Genomic DNA, 22,308 nt, shown 5'->3' with positions numbered 1-22,308 from the left:
TATTTATGTGTTTGTGTTTTTAATAATTAAATGTGAGATTTACATATGTAATTAAATGTTTTACGCCGTTCTCTTTAGAATATTACCTTTTCCATTTATTCAGGTTTTTGGAAATAATGTTTTATATGGGGTTAAATTCATTACCATTTCCTGCAATTTCAAAACAGGGCCACTAGGTGGGAGTATTGTTCTTGAAGAATACAGTTTTTAGATTCATTATATTATTTATATATTATTTACATATGTTTATATATGTTTTTATGTTTAAATATATATGTGATGATTTAACTTGATTTTATTATGTTTGGTCTTGCATTTTAATATATACATTAAGTGAAACACACATCATGGGTTATATACATATATAAAAAAAGTTTGAAACGGATGAATTCATGCAGACATATTTATGAGATGATGTTTTATCATCATTGGTTAATTTAAATGTTTGTCAACATATAATTATTGATGTTTGTCTGATGAAGTCTGGTGTGTAAAAGACGAAAAACGTGGTGATTTGTTAAGCGTTTTACGTTGGATTACTTGTTGAATAAATCACTATTTTATTAATAGTTCTCGGCTGTCTGGTGCTTCAGTTTTCCTCTCGCAGTGTGTTTTTTTGGTTATGAGTCATATAATGCTTAACTGATAGTGACTGGATAGATAAGTCATGTATAACGTTTGCAACTACAGTTGTTTCAATGATGTCTGTGATGTATAATGTTTGCAACTAGAGTGGTGTCAATGTTTGTTTTTCATTTATATAAATGTAAGAAGATTGCCTATGCCATAGTTCCTAATTTAAAAAAAAAAAAAGAAAAAAAAAAGAATTATAAAACTCAAATCAAAATATTTATGAGGGACAGAAGGAAAATATGAGACAAATGCAGGGGCAGATGAAAGACATGGACAGTACGCAGAAACTGCTGTTCTTTGCTGGATAACACTGTCCACTGTTAGTCCGTATGGCAGTATAATCTCAGCTATCCATGCACTATGAACATTTTATGGACTGAAGGGTACATTTACCTATACAACTATCCATACCATCTTTCAACAGGCAATACAGAGTATCATGCAGGTGTTTAGGCAGAGCCATTTGCTATTCACAAGAAGCCATTGTTACCACATGTGATAATGTGCAAATTCATCCAATAGCTTTTGTTTTGAAGTAATGACAGCATCTTTTGGCCAACACAATGAATCAAGTACACATAAATGAAGACTACAGCACATCTAAGACAACAGGTGTTTAAAGCCAAAACCACTGGAGAAGATAAAGTACCCAAATGCTTTTACTTACCAATGCACAGTGCAGGAGGAATCCCCACACATAGCAGGTACTGATAAAGTAGGAAGAATACTAAAAAGCAGCAGTACTTGGGCCACAATTTTGCAATAGCTTCTCGCCTCCGTCGTAACATGATCACCATTAGCCAACAGCCATGGAAGATCACCATGAAATTCATCCTTTGTCCAATTACATTCACTGTCATTAGGAAACAAACCTAATCGAGAAACAAAAGTAACAATTCAAATAGTTATTGATTTCAGTTATTTTTTAATTATTATTACAGTATTTTCAAGTACTAAAGATATTTTTAGTGTTTGCAAATTAGCCTCACCAAGCCTAACCTTTTTCCCATATTGCTCTTTGAAATATATTTAAGAATTATGCATCGCTATAACTAAAATTAACCAGGTGTCTGCGTGTATAAGCATGGTGGTTGTTAGGTGAAAAAAGTAGACTGACTTTTTTCATAGGGCATTTAATAGTCTGCTTCAAAAACATTCTAGTCTCTTCTGCACACAGGGTTTTCTGGACTGCTAAGAAAAGGTATAATAATGCTGTTAACTTGCATAAAAGTATGATACTTCTGATAACTGCTTACTGCACTAAAAAGCATAGAAGATGGCTCAGCAAAGGTTAATAAAGAGTAGCACGGAGAAAGTGAATGTGTGTGTGTGTATGTATCAATCTGTGTGTGTGCCTATATATATATATATATATATATATATATATATATATACATATGTGTGTGTATGTATGTTTCTGTGTGTATGTATCATCTTTGTTTAACAGCTTGAATGACAGACCTTCACTTTGTTGACCACAGTCCACTGCAAAGGCATAAGGCATCCCATGCAGTCAGTATGCCACTGTAACTGAAATAACTACGTAAGGACACAAATCTCTACAGCACCTCTTTGTGTTCTTCTGCAATTGCTACATAGCCCCACATCTCTTAATATAGTCATACCACTGTTCACAGCTATAAAATGAAACAGCTCACCACTAAACACAGATGCACATCTTTTATCTACATATTACAACCTAGAAATCTTCCATACAGAGATACATTCAGAAACGAACATGAGATAAATATATTTAAGCTACCTGCAGTGCCAAAACATTAGCACAAGGTTACACCACACAATGCTTTACATGGTGGACTTCATTCATTTTTTTATGTGTGTGTGTGTGTGTGTGTGTGTGTGTGTGTGTGTGTGTGTGTGTGTATATATATATATATATATATATATATATATATATATATATATATATATATACACACACACACACATATATACATACATACACACACACACACACACACACACACACGTATACATACATACATACACACACACACCCACACCCACACAAACATGAATTTTACATACACACACACACACACACACACACACCAGCTCCACAGTCAAACAACTCATGACTAAAGGGCAACCAATAGTCCAGTGCAGTGCTGTTGACCACAGCACTGTTTGGCAGTCCGTGATTTCCACAGGCTATGATATACCAGAAACCGGTCAAAAAATTCTGCTGTGGACACACCCAGTGGCAATTATATATAAAACACATACACATGAACACACTCACATGAGAATGATAATTTAGTGAAAAAGTCCAGGCTTCTTAGTACAAAATGAATAAAACTGAAAATAAATAAATAATTAAAAATGTTCTGATATGGCTTGCACAGATGAACATCTCATACAAAAAAGACATATACTGCCTCACACTATGCAGGGCAGAAATTAGACCTAACAAGCCTTGAAATATTCTGCAAAGAAATATTATCTAGATCTCTTCTGTGGCTGTGCCATCTATGAAACAATAAGATGCATAGGAGTGAAAACATTACACAGTAAAGAAAATGAATCATGACTTGGAAGGGGTACATTTATTAGACAGACCAAACAGAAAATGACTGCTGAAAGTGCATCCCCTATCAAGCAATCTTCCCCTGTTATTGTAATGAGATACAGCAAAATGGACCAATTGACTATGAAGCTGACTGTTCTCTTCAAGCAATGTATTTTGTCTTGATGTACCGCTTTTGTAAAGATGTATCTAAACTGAAATCCATGGGAGTGAGTAAGCAAGCAGCAATCTGTGCAGATAAAATTAAAACTAGTGTTTAACTGTAATATTTAGTGAACAAATTGTCAGTTATTTTGTGTGACCCTTTGTTAACGAGGAAATATTTAAATAAGGAGGACTTAGATAATTTAGTACAACAGGCAACCCAATGAAAGCTACGGTTTAATGGTAAGAAATAAAAAAGTAATCCACTGTGAAGAAAAACAGAAGATGATCATCACTCTGGAGAAAGGTAGCTTGTGTATGACAAGCACATAGAGAAGGATAATGGGTTGTTATTGATGCTTTACACAAAACATTCATTTACAGCTGATAAGCCTTTCTCCCCCTGCAGAAGGAGACACCTGCAATAAAGAGTCAAGTCAAGATAGAATACTTGTGTAAAATCTTACCATAGCCATAGACGTCCTTCTCTTCCATGTTGCAGTGTTCAAAACCCTTGGTTATCCTCTGCTAGCTTCTTGAACGTCCGGCCAGTATACAAAAGCTTCTAGTCACTGCTAGGCACGTGGGACGTCTGACGTTGGCTGAGGAGCATGGGCCATAAAAGTGATGTCTGCATATACCTTTCCTCAGAACTGAATGCCCCAAGTCAGACTCTAGTCCCAGGATAGCTGTACAAGTCTTGTCATCTAAGAAGGGATAGTTTTAATTGAATAAAGGAGGTTGGAGGGAGGGAATGAATACTGCAACATGGAAGAGGACATTGATGGCTATGGTAAGAGTTTACACAACTATTCTATGTCTTCCTAGTCTCATGATGCAGTTTTCAAAACCCCTGGGTGAGTGCCTAAGCTCAAAGTGAAGAAGAGGAGGGGAAAGTAGCAGACTCCAAATCCGACTTCAGACCAGTGACAAATGGAGTACCACAGGGTTCAGTCCTGGGTCCTCTCCTGTTTGGTATCTACTTCTCTGAAGTGCAGGCTAACACTGAACGTCTTTGGCTAACAAAGTTTGCAGATGATTGCAAACTAGGAGCCATAATCAAAACTCCTAACGTTGTGGACATCCTATAAAAGGGTCTCACTGAGACAGGTGTCTGGTGTCAAAGCCATGGCCTCAAGTTCAAAGCCAAAAAGTGCATTGTCATCCCCTTTGGTAAAACTCTGTACCCATGAACTACAACATAGGCGGTAGTATACTTAACACCGAAAGTGTGATAAAAGATCTTGGGACACAGGTGGAAAGTAGTCTCTCCTCTGATAATCACATCACCACAGTAGCCAGGAAATCCTTCTACGTGACACACCTCATCACAAAAGTTTTCTCATCCAGAAAAAAAGAGGTCATTGTTCCCCTCTACTCATCACTCATTAGACCCATTATATAGTACAACGCCCCTTTTGGTATGTACCTCACAAGACATCTACAACAACTGGAAAGGCCGCAGAAATACCTCACAAAGAGGATTACCGGCTTCAAAGAGATGCCCTACACAGACCGTCTCAAAAACTCCGGCTTTACTCCGTCGCATATCGCCTAATCAGAGGTGATCTCTGCCTAACATACAAAGCTATGTCAAACCCAGAGCTGTTGGACATGCTCCACTTAATCCCAATCCTTCCGAGCTACACGCTCTAGGGACCTAAACCTTGTCACCACAATAAACAGAACATGCCGGAGGGATAGATTCCTGTCCCAGAGACTTCCCATACTCTGGAATAAACTACCTATCTATATCAAACAAAGCTCCTCATTAGCACTCCAAGAAAAATCTTGATGACTGGATGGGAAATAGGAAATTCTCCCTGGGGATCACCTCTGTGGCTCTGCTCAACAGTGGCATAGGAAAATCATTTTCTTGGGTGGCAAAAGCCAGGGTACCTTTTTAGCTGGGCTTGTATAGGCTGCAGGGCTGATAGCCTAGTACCTACCTACCTACCTATGAACCTATGAAACCATGTAGGATTGCCCTAGCAAATCCTGCTCTAGATCTGGAGATGTGATCCAGTCTGTAGTGTTTAGTGAAGGTATGGACAGATGTCCATGTAGCTGCTTCTAGAATGGAAGCAGTGTCCAGTCCTTTAAAGAAGGCTCCAGATGAAGCCATGGCTCTAATGGAGTGGGCCTTAATTCTTGAATTTAGATGTTTTCCATGGTAGGTGTATCAAAAGGATATAGCCCTGGAAATCTAGGCAGAAATGGTCTGTTTTGTCACTTTTCCCAGCACTCTGTGATGAAAGGAGACAAATAATTGCTCTGATTTCCTAAAGTGTTTTAGTCTTGTCTTGGTAAAATCTAAATGTCTGTGAATATCAAGGGAATGCAAGGCATTCTCACTGTCATTCTAGGGATGTGGGAAAAAGGTGGGCAGGTGAATACCTTGATTTAAGGACAGCTCATTGACCACCTTGGGCATGAAGGAGAGGTTGGTCCTCGGGGTCACTCTATCCTTGTAGAAGAAGAGAAAGGGAGGTGTTGCCAACAGGGCCTGGAGCTCTGATACTCTTCTGGCTGATGTCAGGGCCATAAAGAGCACAGTTTTCCAAGTACAGTGTTTCAGAGATGCTTTTAAAGCTGGCTCAAAGGGAGCAACTGTGAGCTTCTCTAAAACATAGCTCAGGTTCCAAGGAGGTGGAACCAGCCTCCTGGACAACCTGATATGCAGTACTCCCTTGAACAATAACTTTGCAAGAAGACAGGATGCTAGAAGAGAGTCAAGAGGGTGACAAATCAAATTAGCAGCAAGGCAGGCCTTAACATTGGAATATGCCAACCCTGCTTGCAAGAGTTCACACAGATATAACAGCACTAGAGGGACCTCACCATGGAGGTGGTCCAGCTGTCTTTGTAGACATCACTTACAGAATCTTTTCCATTTAGACAAAGAAGGTCCACTCTGTGAGGTAACATGTGATGATTGCCCCTGGCTAAATGCAGAAGGAGGGGGAACCAATGCTGTCTTGGCCAAAAGGGACTCAACAAGATATTTGTTTCGTCCCGCTGGATTTTCAGTAGGACTTTTTGAAGGAGTGGGGGTGCATAGAGAAACATCCCCTTCCATGAGGTTGAAACAGTGTCTGTTGCCCTCACTTGGGGACTGGGTAGCCTGGTGCAAAATAGTCATGGTAGTTTGTTCAGGGGGAGGCAAACAGATCTATTTGTGGTGTACCCCACTTGTGAACTATATCGTGGAACGCATCCCTGTGAAGCATTCATTAATGGGACTGTGACATGGACCTGCTCAAAGTGTCTGCCTAGTGTTCTGTGCTGAAGGGATATAAACTGCCTGCAGGATGACTCCCAGTTGGGCTGCCAGTTCCCAAGCTTGATTTTGTTCTCCCCCTTTTGTTCACATACCACAGAAATGTAATGTTAACTGTGAACAATTACAAGTATCCTTGTTTTAGGATATGTAGGAAGGCTCTCAAGGCAAAGAAGATTGCTCTCATTTCCCTGATGTTGATATGCTATTGCCTGAAGGTGTCTGACCAGGAACCTTGCACCCCACAGACTGCCCAAAGCAGCTCCTTAGCCCAGATCTGAGGCATGTGTGTACATCTCTTGAGCTGGGGGAAGGGGTTGCAAGGGAAGTCATGGGTTGAGTGTGACTTTGTCCAACCACCAAAGGATCTCCTTCCTTAGGCGTGGAAGGAAAGGGATGTTGAAGTCATAGAGGTCCAAGTGTTAGGTCCATGTGGACCTCAGGTACCATTGCAATTTCCTCACAAAGAGTCTTGCCAATGGCAGCATTGGAATAGTGAAAGCCATATGACCCAGTAATCTGAGATATTGTCTGGCTATCATAGCAGTGATGTGGATGACAGAGAACAGGTATTGCTTTAGGTTTTCCACCTTTTTGGGTGGAAGGAATGCTCTCATGACATCTATTCTTATTCTGCACCCCAGGAAGACTTGGTCCTGGGAGGGATTTAGGTTGAACTTAGGGTAACTGATGTTGAATCCCAGTGCCTGCAGGATTCAGATAACTTTGTGTAGTTGGTGGTATAGGGATCTGGAACATTCTGCTTGTATCAGGAGGTTGTCCAGGTATGGAATTATTTGAGTACCTTGGGCCCTGCAATAAGCAATCACTGTAGCCAGAGACTGGCGAATACCATTGGAGCTGTAGACAGTACAAAGGGCAAGGCAGAGAACTGAAAATGTGAGGAACCCACATAAAAACATAAATATTACCTGTAGTTGGGCCTTATAGGTATGTGGAGGTAGGCATCTTTTATGTCCAAAATTGGCTAGAAATACCCGAGTCATTACCAAGGGACAGAGGGTCTGGAGAGTAAGCATACGAAAGGTGGCTATTTGTAAGAAAAGGTTGAGGTGGGAGAGATCCAGGATAAGTCTCCATGCTCCATCCGTCATTGGGACTAGGAAGAGTCTGGAATAAAAGCCCTTTCCCTTTTCTGTCAGGGAATGGGTTGTATGGTCCCTTGAGAAAGGAGGCTGTCTTTGACTAGCTGGAAAAGGTGAAGCTGGTCTTTGGGTGGCTGTGGGATGCCTATTAAAGAGGAAGGGATGATCCAGGCCATGAAATAACCCTTTTCTATAATGGACAAGATCCACCTGTCTGAAGTAATGCTTTTCTAAACTGGAAGACAGTGACAGAGCCTTAGGGACAGGGGAAAGGAGTGTGGGAGGGTGGTGGTCAGCAAAGGCAGGTAGTCACAGACTACCTGCCCTGTCCTAAAACTGAGGTTTCCGAGCAGGAATCTTAGCAAGCTTGGAAGGGGTCTGTTGTTTCCTGGTGCTCTTTCTGTTCCTGGAATAGGGGATTGGCGCAGTGTGTTTCCTAAAGAACTGGGTCTTAGTAAGGCAGTTCCTATGAAATTTGGGGATAGGGGAGACAAACACATGTTTAAGGTCCTGGAGTTCCTTCCCCTTTTGTTGAAGGGTCTTGAACAGCACAGCCACTTAAGTCCCAAACAGGGCAGAGTTACCCGAGGAAGCATCCAAGAGTTTGGCCATAACATCATCAGGTAAAGGTTGCAGCCTTAACCATGAGTATCTAAGGACTAAAGCAGAGGCTGCAGATCTGGCAGAGGCTTCTGCAGCATCATAGCTGTGTCTAATTGAATGTCTAGTGACTTGAGAAGACAATGAGATGAGGTTAGATATTTGAGCCTTGGGAGGCGAGTCAGGGAGATCTGCCAAAAGCTTGGTGACCTGAGTCAAAAGGGCTAGGACATACTTAGACACATGAATTTGGTAATTTACTGCCCTAAAGGCCAAAGTAGCAGAAGTGTAAAGTTTTTTGTCAATGCACACTATTGCCTTGCTGTCCTTGTCTGTGGGAAGGACAGAGGTGGAGGGAAGCAGTCTGGATGGTTTATCTGCAGAAACTGAAACAGTACCAGGGTCTGCAGCAAGGCATTTAATCAGGAATTTTGTCCCTCAAGGACCTTATAGAACTCAGGCCTTCGAGGGGCAGGTGGTTGGGAATCAGGATTCACAAAGGCTGCACTGAAAGCATCCAAGAAGGCTGGTAAGACTAGAGGAATGGCAGAAAGAGCAGGGGTGTCCATCTACAAGAGCTCATAGTATCTTTTTTGGACTTCTGACATTTTAGAGGAATCCCACTTACAACATTCTCTCATTTCTAGTATTCTGATGAAGTCAAGCTGAAAAGCCAACAAAAGTGCTCAATTAAAATTCTGGTTCTCTTGTTCTTCATTTATTCATTCTCTCATTTCTGAGATGGTCTCTCCAAAGGTGTGGTCCTCTCCTGGGGAGTCTGTCTCAGCAGAATCTTCCTCTGAGGAAGCATACCCAAGAGGGCATGGCATCTGAGACACATAAGAAAGAGAATCCTCCAAAGAGGAATCTGAGGAATTCACAGCTTCAGGTTGGAGAGTGTCCTTGACCCAAGGCCTACGACTAATAAGTGTGTGGGGAGGCAGGCCATAAGGCAATAAAAGCATTAAACAGGCTCTGGGAGAAGGCCTGCCAGTCAGGCTGGCATTCTGCAGGGGTGGGGAGACATGTTTAGTCTTTTGCTTCTTTTTCAGGGAAGGCGTAGAGGGCATAAGGCCTAAGGACGGCCTAGATTCTGTTTGCTCTGAAGCAGTGGAAAAGCCTGTCTGGCCAGCCATAAAAAGGAGAGGTTTTCCCTTGTCGGCCAACGTCTGCGAGACCTCCACAGACGTGGTTTCCGCCCTAGGTTCTGCAGCCTTCCAAATGGTAGCCACTGTGCCTGTTTTGCATATTCCAAATGTTCCTCCAGGTGAACGTCTGTCACAAGAGGGCCTTTTTTTTTGGGTGGCTCTACAGTTTGACTGGATGGCCCTTCCATCACTACCACCAGGCATTTAAGATGTTGGTTTTCTAAGTAAATGTTAACAGCATGCAGACAACTGCAGTGTGTCTTAAGTTCAAAGGCCTGATAGACCATGCAAGTTTGATGGTTGTGTGTAGGCCCTAAGCAGAAAAGGCAGAGCTCGTGGACATCCTTATGGGGGATCTGATGTCCGCACCTGCACTTTACTTTCCTGGATGACATGAACCTAAACAAGCATGCAGTGACCCAAAAGAATCAGAAAAAAAGCCCCAATGGGGTAGTTATCTTTTAAATTCAAAGATCTGATGGCAGGAAGTGCTGACGTTCGACTGGTGGCAGAGAAGTTCTGAGGAAAGGTAGATGCAAACGTCACTTTTATGGCCCACGCTTCCTCGGGCAAGAAGCTTTTGTATACTGGCCGAACGTTCGGGTAGCTTGCAGAGGCTAACCAAGAGCTTTGAATACTGCAATATGAGAACTGAAGGACATACTCCAGGTGCTGTAGGAAAAAAATGACAGCATGCTTGTTCAGTCGCTAATCAAGAATGTAGCAGCAAAATCACCACATTAAGTGAAAACTACTGTTATAACTAATGCTTTCATTCTTTATTTTTAAAAAGCAAAACTTCATCAGCCCAATTAAACTTGCGTAACAGACTCATTTTATATACATGTCAAAAACACATTTAAATCAACCAATAAAAACTTAAATTACATAACCACATAAGTCAAAGTCATAAAAGGCATTTTGTCATTTTTAGTAGTTTTGTGCCTTGTTTCACTGGTTTGCTAGTTTACTGCTGTAGGGAAAAGATTAGATTAAGAATTGCACACAAAGGGCTTTCACTCATCAGTAGGCAAACAGAAAATTTAAAATAGCCAGCTGCCTAACAGTGTCAAGTGGACACTGATCATGTGTATATTCTGCAGACACTATTAGAGCCAATGTAAAGCACATTCCCCCAGCTGCCAATGGCTCCTGCAGATAGAAACACTACTTGATGAATTTTACTAGAAGCTTTTTATGATTTACTAATTACAAAAATGTCAAGAAGGCTGTATTAAAATGCCTACTGGTTCATTTCTATTTCAGTGCTCAGGAGACAGAATAGAAGCGAGAACCTTGGCAATTATACTAACAGGGATGCACGAAGGCAGACAAAGCAAACAGACACTCATGCACAACGGCAATAGAAATGAAAAAAAAAAACAGCAACCTGTACATATTGTGGAAATAAAACAATAAACCCCAAAGATACTGATAAAACAAAAACTGACCAGCTCCACTGACGTTTTAATGCTTTATTGGAAACAGAACTGCATAAACACTTAGCGCTTTCACCTGTTCATCATATCAGGCATCAGAGTGTAAAAAACATTTAATTAATTCAGCTTTTATCATGTTACACCCAAAGCAACACCCCTATATTTAAATAACCCAATCACAAAACATCAATTAATACATTATACAATAGATACAAATACATTAATTACCTGTAATAAACATAATAAAACAAACTACTCCTCTAAAATTTATTACTGTAGTACCAAATAATTCACTATTTAAATGTTTTAAAATTCTATATAAAATGACACTTTAGTCAAATACAATGAGATCTGTGTTTCAATATACTGGCAATAGAGATACGTTCATTTATACCAGGTGATCTAACACCATCAAGTCTCAATTGCTACAAACATTCTTTTGCCTCTAAAAGAGTCTTGTCATCTCCTCCTTTCTCATTATATGGAACCCGATCGATAACAAAAAATAAAAATGTTTTAAAAGCATTACATTTGTACTATGCATAAAAAGAGCACTAGCCATTTTTCTGTTCCTAATGTCCCTAACTTGCTCTAAAATGCTTATTAACAACTTCTGAATGTTTTTTCCTACGTAGAATGTAGGACAACTCATACAAGTAGCAATGTATATGACCATCTTGGTGTTGTAGTTGCAAAATCCGGGACATCTAATAGTTCTCCCATAATTGTGCACCGCAACATATGGCCCATCATTAATAAATTTACACGTACTACATGTGCCACATTTTTCCATCTTTGACATCTTGTATATATTTGAATCCACACCATTTTCCAATAACTTTTTAATATCCTTCCCCCTACTGTAAACAAAATCTGGCCCACTACCTAAAATATCCCTCAACTCACTCGTAAATACAGTTTGCCAAGTTTCCTGCATAATATTTTTAACCTTGCAGGTAACCTCATTGAAAGGTAATACCATGGCCCTTGCCCTGTTGTCACTTTTCTCATTTTTGTCCGTTTGTATAATGTTAACTGTGATGTCTTTTAAAAGACCACCTTTTAATATGGGTTTAAAAAGTGTCTCTCTCTTTGTTCCCACTTCTTCACTTATTTTAATCAAACTATTGTAGGGATACCCTCTTTCTAAAAACATGTCCATCAATTTACTCAACTCAATCTTGTACTGTTCATCTTCACTTATAAGTCTAGACAGCCTCACCATCTGTCCCTTCATGATGTTTTTCTTCTGGAAATTTGGGTGGCAACTACTAAAATGTAAAAAAGAATTTGAATAGGTCTTTTTTCTAAAAAATATTTGACTTTATTACCCCTTCCTCTTTATAAAGCAAAATATCCAGATATTCACATTTTGATTCATGTACCGTACTGCTGAATTTCAAAAAAGATGTTGTTCCAATATAATCAACAAATTCCTGTACCTCTTCAGAAGTTCCCTTTCAGAAAATCAGTATATTGTTTAAAAAACGTAAATATAAAGCTATTTTTGACTTATACTTAGAGGTGAATACCCATTCTTTTTCCCATTCCACTAGTACCAAATTTGCATATATTGGGGCACATCTGGCTCCCATAGCTACCCCAGTGGTCTGTTTGTAATATTTACCTTTGAAGATGATATAATTGTTGAGTATGACAATTTCCATGAGTTCTACTATCAAGCTACGCTTAACAGTACGCAAATCCCCATATTTCAAAAGGCATTTGTCAAACATTTCAAGTCCTTCATTACGTGGTATTACCGAAAATAAATTAATCACATCAACAGTCACCATAATAAATTCCTCAAACAACGGAATTTCTCTAATCACATCTAGACAATGCCAGGAATCTTTCAAAACATAAGGCAGTTTTTATATATTTTTACAGTGAAAATCAACATACAACGACATTGCTTCCATTTTCGAACCTGGACGAAAGTGTGGTTCATTTAAATTTTTATGAATTTTAGGTTTACCAAAAATGGAGGGGATAATTGGTAATTCGACCATCAAATACTCATAGTCATCCTTTCCAATTACCCCCTCCATTAACATCTCGTGTAACTGCCAATCAATTTTCGTGTATGCTCTAGATACACTGTATCTTGATACTCTTGCATATGTAGTACTGTCATTTACCATTTTCAACATTCTAGTTGAATAATCTGTGTTGGTCATGATCACTACCCCCCCCCCCTTTTATCGGGCTTCATCACCAGATATAGATTTGTAGAGGTTAACTCTTTTAGACAAAATCTTTCCCCCACATTCAAATTGTCATTGTCAATTATTGTGGTGTCAATGCACCTACGTATCTGTGATTCACATAATTGCTCAAATATGTGTATCATAGTATTGCTCAGGGGAATAAAAGTACTAGCTCGTTTAAGGGTAAACCTGTTGTAAGACACAGGGTTGGGATTGTTGGAAAAAAACACTTTCAAATTCAATTGTCTAATGTACAACTTTAAATTGATTAATATCCTGCCATTTTCATACCTACAGGTAGGCACGCAAGAAAACCCTTTTCTAAAAAGGGCACGGTAATCCTCTGAAAGTTCAAACGTCGTAAAATTGTAAATAGAAATGTTGCCATCTCTAATCACATTACATTTTAATTCATATGTTCATCCGTCATTAACACTTTCAACCAGATCACTTAAACTTGAAGAAAAACTGCCATTCATAATATCAACCTGTAAGTCACTGTCAAAACTCAAAATATTTGGTACATTCTCTAAATTAATATCTATTTGTTCACCATAAAAAATGGAATTGCTCACTTTATTATCCAGTTCCAAATCCAATTTACGAACATTCATAGTTTCCTCAACTCATAAAAAACATTCGTCACTACAGTTCAACACAGGGTTCACAGGAGCATTTAAGAACTCCTGTTGTACCCTTGAAAATGTCTCTGATTCAAATAAGTCTGTCCTCTCCTCCCCCGGTTGTTGTATCCCTGATGTTGTTGAGCTTGATTCTGCTCCCGGAGTCGGTCTGAACGTCTCGGAATTTGTGGTTCTAAAATCTTCATTGTTGTCATTGTCCACAACTGATTCTACACCAGACCTTCTAGCCTGCTGAGATAATGTACTATTGTTACCTTCGGTATTAAGCCCCTGGTTCACATCCCTATTTTTAAAGGAACCATTTTTATAAGCCTTAAAGTGGGTGTAGGCCTTATTTTCAGTGTAGTCTTTAGTGTCTCTCATAAGTTTGCTTATTTTTAGGTCAAGCCCATTTTTTTACAAAACTATCAATATCCTTTAAAACAGTATTGTAACGTACCTCATTGAACTCGAACAATAAGTCTTTGGTGATACTGGTATTGAGCTTCGCTATCTGATCTTTCAGAACCGAAAGCTGGGCTGTGTTGTTCCTTATAATAAGGTGTATTACATCCAACCCAGTACGATCAAACAGTGCTATAAGGTCCGGGAATAATTCAGTGTCCTCACCAAAACCCATTGGTAACTTGAATACCCCTCAAGCCCTTAGGTACCTGATTCAGTTCTAGTGATCTTTCCAAAAAAACATAGTCTATTTGCCAGGATTTGTAACATTTCAACATTTTTCTAAATCTTGCAACTGTTTATTCAAGAAGCCCATATCTCCATGGTTCAATGGGGCAGACACTTCACTTAAAATAGGAGGAGCCAAGCACAAATCCAAATTCCCACATCTCGGATCCGATGAACTTGGTTGAATAATGTCCCCACCGTTCAACAATTCAACAAAGTTCGAACTATTACTGGCTGAATTTTGTTCATTGCTAGTACCAAGAGGGGTGTGCAAAGTAAGAATTTCAGCCTTAATTATTATGTATTAATTGATGTTTTGTGATTGGGTTATTTAAATATAGGGGTGTTGCTTTGGGTGTAACATGTGATAAAAGCTGAATTAATGAAATGGTTTTTACACTCTGATGATGCCCAATATGGTGAACAGTGAAAGCACTAAGTGTTTATGCAGTTCAGTTTCATATAAAGCCTGAAAACTTCCATGGAGCTGGTCATTTTTTGTTTTATCAGAACGTGTACACATTGTCTAAATGGTGGAAAACGAATGGAGTCAGGAATGTATTACTGGCTGGGTTGAATGAGACAGTATCTAGCATTAAAAGAAGCTATAGAAATTAATTAAATCTTGGAGAAAATATGTTCACTGTGATGAGATATGCAATGTGAGAGCACAACTAGAAGATAGATTATGTCAGTTTAAAGGAAAAGACAGGAAATGAGAAGACAGAAATTAATGAAGCTTCAACAGCATGACTTCTAGAAAGTAGCATGAAACATAGGTGACAGGAGATGCGGTCAGATATATAGTTCCAAGAAAAACATAAAAGATGGAAGAAAAATGAAGTTGTGGGTATTTATTTATTTAATTTTATCCTTTGTTGACTGGGTTAGTCCCATTACAATAACAGCCTCTTTTCACAGGAGACCTGAGATGGTATTTCTATTAGAAGAGAAATTTGGCAAAAGTATCAGAGAACTTCCCCTACTCGTCATTGTTGTCAGTGGGACCCATTTTGGAGGAGCACTTCCCATTTTCGTTCCACACGTAGAGGTGGCCCAGAAAAACAGTGAGTCTGATGGAGAGAGAAGGAGATGATGTTCTAGTGAAAGAAATGAAGAGGAAAGCAAATACTGAGAGCAGAGACTGTATGCAGGATTCTGAGTACTGTTTCAAAGAAACCTGTTTGATGGAGATGAGTCAGAAAATTTTGGATGTATAATTACAACCCTCCAGTCCAGAGGACTGTGGGACGATTTACTTAAAGAAATGGTAGTGCAGAGTGAGCCAGAAAAATAAGTAAATGTTTCATGTGGGGAACACTACGGAGAAAAGACAAAAGGAGCATGCAGAGACAATCCTGAAGAATAGTGGTGAGACAGAAAAGAAAACATATGCTGAGAAAGTGAAAGAAGGCAAAAGTGGAGAAGCAGAAAAAAAGGCAGAAGAAAATTAAAAGTATGTGGTAAGGATTCAAGGTAAAGACGACAAAGAAATGGACAGGTATGAAGTATGAGACAATTTAATAGCTCCTTCGGGTGTAAAAGCATGAGGTAAGAGTATTTAGTCTTATTAGCAGAGACATTTTGTGACGACATATTTCAGACTGTTTTCTCAATGGAAAATGTTCTTGGAGAATATGATAAAAAGAAAGACCGTTACCCATGGAATTTTTATGTGATAAAAGCATTTAACAGGGAAACAAAAAGATTAATCTACAATTTCAAACAGAGGTAAAAAGAGATACTTTGAAAGGGCATTTGAAAGCTTTATGTAAAGTACTGGACACTGCAAACATTTATGACAAAAGGGGTTTATGGACTGGTGGGATTCCAATATTGTGTTAAAAACAGAAAGTGAAAAAAATATACAAATACCAAGCATGATAAATATGGAGGGGAATGGGGTACTGTAAAATACTGAGGTCAACCCAAAACATTTTTTTTTGGAAAAGGACATTTGATAAATAACTGTGACAAAAGAAAAAAATATATATTTAAGGGGAAATGGGACATGATGAAAAATGTGAATTGAAATGTTATGAATGTAAGAAAATTGGGCATTTATGGATGGACTGCAAAATGAAAATAACAGTAAGGAAAAAGAAAAAGAAGAAAATGAACAAAGAGAGGAAATTTTAGAAGTAGAAATACAAAAAAATAGATGAGAAAAAATAAAAAAAAGAGGACATGGAAGAAGGTTTTGAAATAAGTCATGAAGACAAACTAGGAGGTAGTAAAAGGGGGAAAAAGAAGAATTCTATTGGTAAGAAGATTGTGAGGCTACCAGCCCAGCTAGCTAGAATTTTGTAAATAATTCTGTCATTTTTGAATATTAATATGATCCATAGGCTTGCCTTACAAATGTAAGAGAACTATATGTTATGTGGATATTAAACTACTGGTCCAGAAATGTGTGTTGAACTGTATGTTATGTACTGAGCTTCAAGAATGTAACCACCGTGTACCCTGCTGGAAGAGAGCAGAAATGTGTATAAACCATATTCCTGTGCAAATGTATGTTTTCAGAGTAGAAGCTGGAATGCACAGAGTTAACTTGCAAACTCTGAGAAAATAAGTGACGACTTATGATTGTGTTTATCTCAGCTAGGAGACAGGAAGTCTATAGCTAGAGGTTCTTTCTATTGTCTGGAAACAGAAATAATTACAGGTTTCAAATGTAAAAGTGTTTAACTGTTTTATGACTTCCCGATCTAGGCAAATTGCTGAGAGATAAGTATTTTTGCCACAGAGGTGCTAAATTTTAAGTTTCTATTAGTCTGGCTACTGAAGGCAGGTGACAAGAGTAATGTCATCCAGCTAACCCAGCAGTAATGTGTATTATTAATTTAAGAACTCTCTCTCAGAGAAAGTCTGTGCATTCTGTATTTGGACATAAACATCCTCACATCAGCACTTCTGCCTTGTTAATAGTATGTATTAGATTACAGTGATCTCTCAGAGATAGATAGGAATATAGTAAGATTAGTTTAGATGTCTGCATTTATGTGAGACTGTCCTGCAATGTTGTTTTTAAAATATTTCCTGTGATTCTGAACTCGGCTGTCACTGTGTTGAGTTATTGAGTATTGTCTCATGAATTTATTATTTATTATTAAGCATGTTTAAACCTTTTAACTGTGGCTGGTTTGTTTAGAGATATTTAAGCTCTTAAGAGTACTTGCATATGTATTTGGTGACACTGTACAGGTCACTCTAATAGCCTTAGTCTTGGTCACACTTACCATTTGGATAATAGTAACATTACACAGTATGACTGGGCACCCTTGGGTAAGGGCCTTTACAGTAGCTGTTAAATATTGGTTGGGGGCAGTGATAACTATCTTATAATCTGGGCAGAAGGGGGCACAGCTAGTAAACTTGTGCCAGCCTCCCCTAGGTGTGACTGTGTGTTTCCATATATAACAAATCTGTGTGTGTGTGTGTGTGTGTGTGTGTGTGTGTGTGTGTGTGTGTGTGTCTCAGCCACATGGGCAGGGACACGAAGCACTGGTGGGACAGAGAGGGTGCTGGAGGATTTGGCTTGACCACTCAGCTGAGATCTTAACCCTATAGCTGTGCCAGTGGGGAGTCTTATTGGGGATCTGGTGAAAGAGTCAGAAACCAGCCCAAGACTGACTGTGATGTGTGCGTGCTCTTAAGGGAAATTGTATTTTACTGTGTGTGTACTTATCCTCTCAATGTGCACGTCCCTTACTGGTGCTAGTGGTGAGGATTGAGGCTCCTTGATTGAGCCAGTGCAGGGGAGTCACAAAGATAAAAAAAAGAAAACTGAAAAGAATAAGTACAAAAAAAAAAAAAAGGAAACAGATGAAAAATATATACAGCTAAAGACTGGCGCTTGGCATAATGGTTAAGGTATTTGACTCACAGACACAAGGTGCAGTGTTTTATTCTCACCTTTGGGAAGAAATTGGTTAAACTTAAAATGGCCTATTAAGAAAGGGAGCGTAGTAATTAGCTATGAATTTATGACACCATGAACCTAAGGAAAAGAGAAAATTAAAATTTTAGATTGCTTTCTGTAAGTGTGAATAGTATTAAGAGTATAGTAAGAAGAATAGGAATTTTGGAGTGGTGTAATACATGTGATGTGGATGTAATTGTAAGACACAAGATTTTTAACAAATGAAGAAAGATTACAGAGAAACTATGGGGGGGAAAGATATTCTGGAATTTGGGAAATGAGACATGTTCTGGAATAGCTGTTTTCTGTACAAATACAGTAACGATAGTAGATGTAACTTTAGCAAAAATGTATGTGTGAAGACTGGTAGAGATCGATGAAGGCTGCCAGCCTAGCCAGATAGAATTGTGCAGATAATTCTGTCATTTGTAAATATAAATGTAAACTACAGGCTTGTTATCTTAATTGTAAAGAAATAATGTTACAAAAATGTGGCAACAGTGCTCTCTACTGACCCAGTAAAAGCATGTGGTGACCCTTTGAAAGTGGACAGTGGTGCCAAAAATTCTAGATGAAGAAATTCTTTCTGTTGTTTTAACCAAGAGTTAAATTGCTAGACTTAAACATGCAAATGTATTTTTATTGCTCTGTTCCTGACCAGCTGCAAGATAACAAAAGGGAGATGTTAAGAATGTTAATGTGTCAGCCTGCGAACACCAGGAAGGTGTAAAAGATGATGCAATGTTTTATCAGAACTGCAGTTTCAATTTAAACAGTGAGTACCAGAGATTGTTAAGCATTTTTGTCTGACTATTCAGCTCAGCACTGCCTTGCTCTATGCAAGTAAGTTACTTGAGAAGTATGTTTTTTGTAGCGATAGCTAGGAATTAGAAAAGTTTAGACCAAGTGTTTTTCTGTTATGTCCGAACTGTACTACTGAATTATTTTAATTTTCTGTGTGATCTCTGAACTCTTGAATAGCACTGTGGTATAGTAGTATTGTCTTGTGTTTTTAGTATTTAATATTAAATATTTTTAAACCCTTTTCAACTGTGGCTGGTTTGTGTAGAGATAAATTAATCTCTAGAGTACACTGCATGCTTATAAGTGATCCTGTAATAAGTTCTTCCAATACGCCTTGATGGCTTAGTTACACTACTATTGGATAATAATATTGCACAGTAATAATTGTACACCCTTTTAAGGGCCTTTGGGTAGCTGATAATTATTAGCTGGTGGTGGCAGGAATTACTACCATATAGTCTGGGTATAGGGGCAGCCGCAGTGGTGCAGCGGCAGCATTGTCGCCTCACAGCAAGAGGTTCTCCCATTTGATTCGCGGCTGGAGCAGCTTCTGTGTGGAGTCTGCATGTCCTCCCCGTGGTCGAGTGGCGTTCGAAAGACATGTGTGAATGGGCATGCCTTAGTTGAAGGTTTGGCGTCGGGCTGCCACCTCGGCACCATAAAAATCAACTGCCAATCATTAGCGGACTGGAGTTCCACTGTGGCAACCCCTAACCGGGAAAAGCCGAAAGAAAAACGACAAGTCTGGGTATAGGGGCACAGTTGGAGAATCTGTCAGCCTTTCCCAGGAGTGTCTGTGAAGTTGTATAAATACTTATCTCAAAGTGTGTGTGTGTTTCAGCTACTTGGGCAGGAACATGAAGCACTGGTTGGTCAGAGAGGGTACTGGAGGTCAGCTTGCCAGCTAGGCTGAGGTCTGGACTCTATAGCTGTGCCAGGGAGTCTTACTGGGGACCTGGAGAGCAAGGCAGCAACCAGCCCCAGACTGACTGTGATCTCTTGTGTGCTCTTAAGGGAAACTGCACTTTGCTGTGTGTATTTGTTATCCTTTCTCCTATATGAAACGCCCTCTCTTGTGTTAGTGGTGAGGATTGAGGCTCCTTGATTACTGGACCAGGGCATAGGTGTCACAATATGCTTATACTAACTGTAATGAAATGAAAAGCTTACTTCATCAGATGTTAGACTATGTAGTGATAAATATGAATATTATAATAATAGGAGACTTTAACTGCAATTTAAGACAAGCATAAAAAGACAGGAAGTGATATAAGAAAAATGACAGAAGTTATAAGATGTGGCAAGTTAAAACTTTGGAATAAAAATTCATGGACTTACAAAAGGAGTATGTATAAAAACAAATAGATTATTTTATAGCATCATATGGTTTAGTTATACGAGTAGGGGAGGTAGTTGAAACAGGATTTTCTGATCATCTTGCAATATGGCTAGACAGAAAAGAAAATAATAAACGTATAAAATTAGGCAAAAGAATAAAAAGGTTAATGAGGATGCATAGTATGAAGAAGGAAATAGATTAGTAATACAGATCATATTACTATAAGAAAATTTTATAAAAAATGGTCTGAATGATGGATAATGTTTTTTTTACAAAAGACAGTAGGCAGATTGGGCACTCTAAATTGTCTGTAGGTGAGAGAGCGTGTGCACAGGTGAGTGGTATGAATGCACTACTGCGGCAGGGCTAGCCACCTGGTGGTGCAAACCTTGGCTTGAGATTGTCACTGCTGAACTGACACCCTGATACCCATATGCAAAAATGAGAAAGGGGTCCAGGATGGATGGATAAAAAATGTTTTTTTTTTACATTGGCAATATGATGTGAGAAAAGTAGAGAAAGAAAAAAATATATATATATGAACATATAACGATGCATTGGAAGACTTGGAACATAATGACAGAAAGTACTTTGACAAAGAAAAAGAATTGTATAAAAGAAATCAAGAAATAATACAATTCTTATATAAGTAAAGATATTTTTACAAAGAAAAAGAAATATCAAGTTACTTAACTAGATTAGTAATGGAAGTGTTAATGCAATGAGGGAAATCAAAAATGTAAAAGGAGAAATACAAAGAACTCAGGAAAAGATTATGAACAGTGTAGTACAATATGTAAAACAAATATTTAAAGAAAAAAGAAAATACTGAAAAAACATGGAAAGTAAAAAAAAAAGTTAACAGAAAAAGAGAAGAAAGACTTGCAAAAGGAGATTTCTTTAAATGAATTAGATAAAGACAAGTAAATATAGATTCAGCTGCAGGCCTAAATGTAATAGGGTATATAATGTACAAACATTTAAGGGACTGGCAAAAAAAATAGTCTCTCTGAATGAATGCTTAAATGAAGGTTTTATGAATAAAGATTTATGTAGTGAAATACTTATATTCATATGAAAGAAGAGAATTTTAAAAAATGGATACCAATAGCATTGAATAAAAATAATGATAAGATCATTGCGAAAATAATGTAAAAAAGATTTGAAACTAAAATGGAAAATATTATGGAAGATAGCATATATATATCATAAAGGGAAAAGGCTGTCAAGAATTATTAATGATAATTAATGAAACTGCGGATGATATTATGAAAAAAAAAAGAAGCGAAAATCATGAAAATGATGAGACCTTAGTGAGGCATTTGACACAAATGGACATGAAATTTTATGGGTAATAATGAAAGAATATAATACAAGTGAGAAAGTTAGTAAATTATGCATGTCAGTGTATAGTAATAATAAAGTAAAAATACTTGTAAATGGCTGGTTAAGCCAAGAGATGCATATGAAGAGTGGTGCAAGACAGCGATGTACAATAAGTTATATATTCTTTGCGTTAGCTATGAATGTGCTAGTGTGGGAAATACATTGCAAAATGAAGGAGGTGGGGTATACAGCATCTGAAGCATTAAGGATATCAGTTTTGTTAACATACAGTGGATATAAAAAGTTAAACACCCCCGTTAAAATGCCAGGTTTTTGTGATATAAAAAAAAAAATGAGACCACAATAAATCATTTCAAAACTTTTCTCACCTTTAATGTAGCCTATAACCTGTACAATTCAATTGAAAAACAAACGAATCTGTTAGGGAAAAAATATAAAAAATAAAAACCGTACAATAAGCTGGTTGCAT

General features: G+C 38.3%; 1 protein-coding gene across 1 annotated transcript in view; it reads right to left on the bottom strand.

Moving 5' to 3' along the window:
- PIEZO1 (piezo type mechanosensitive ion channel component 1) overlaps window positions 1-22,308 on the bottom strand; it is a 3,550,337-nt gene that overhangs the window by 1,113,172 nt on the left and 2,414,857 nt on the right. The window contains exon 20 of the mRNA XM_044081575.1: window positions 1,301-1,505. Within this exon, the coding sequence (XP_043937510.1) occupies window positions 1,301-1,505 (205 nt within the window). The remainder of the gene's footprint in view (window positions 1-1,300; window positions 1,506-22,308) is intronic.

This window comes from Protopterus annectens, chromosome 8.part1, assembly GCF_019279795.1.
Source record: "Protopterus annectens isolate FY-2018-M chromosome 8.part1, PAN1.0, whole genome shotgun sequence".
In the NCBI taxonomy this organism is placed as follows: Eukaryota; Metazoa; Chordata; order Ceratodontiformes; family Protopteridae; genus Protopterus; species Protopterus annectens.
The sequence above is the reverse complement of the archived record's forward strand: the minus strand, read 5'-3'. Positions and strand labels throughout refer to the sequence as shown.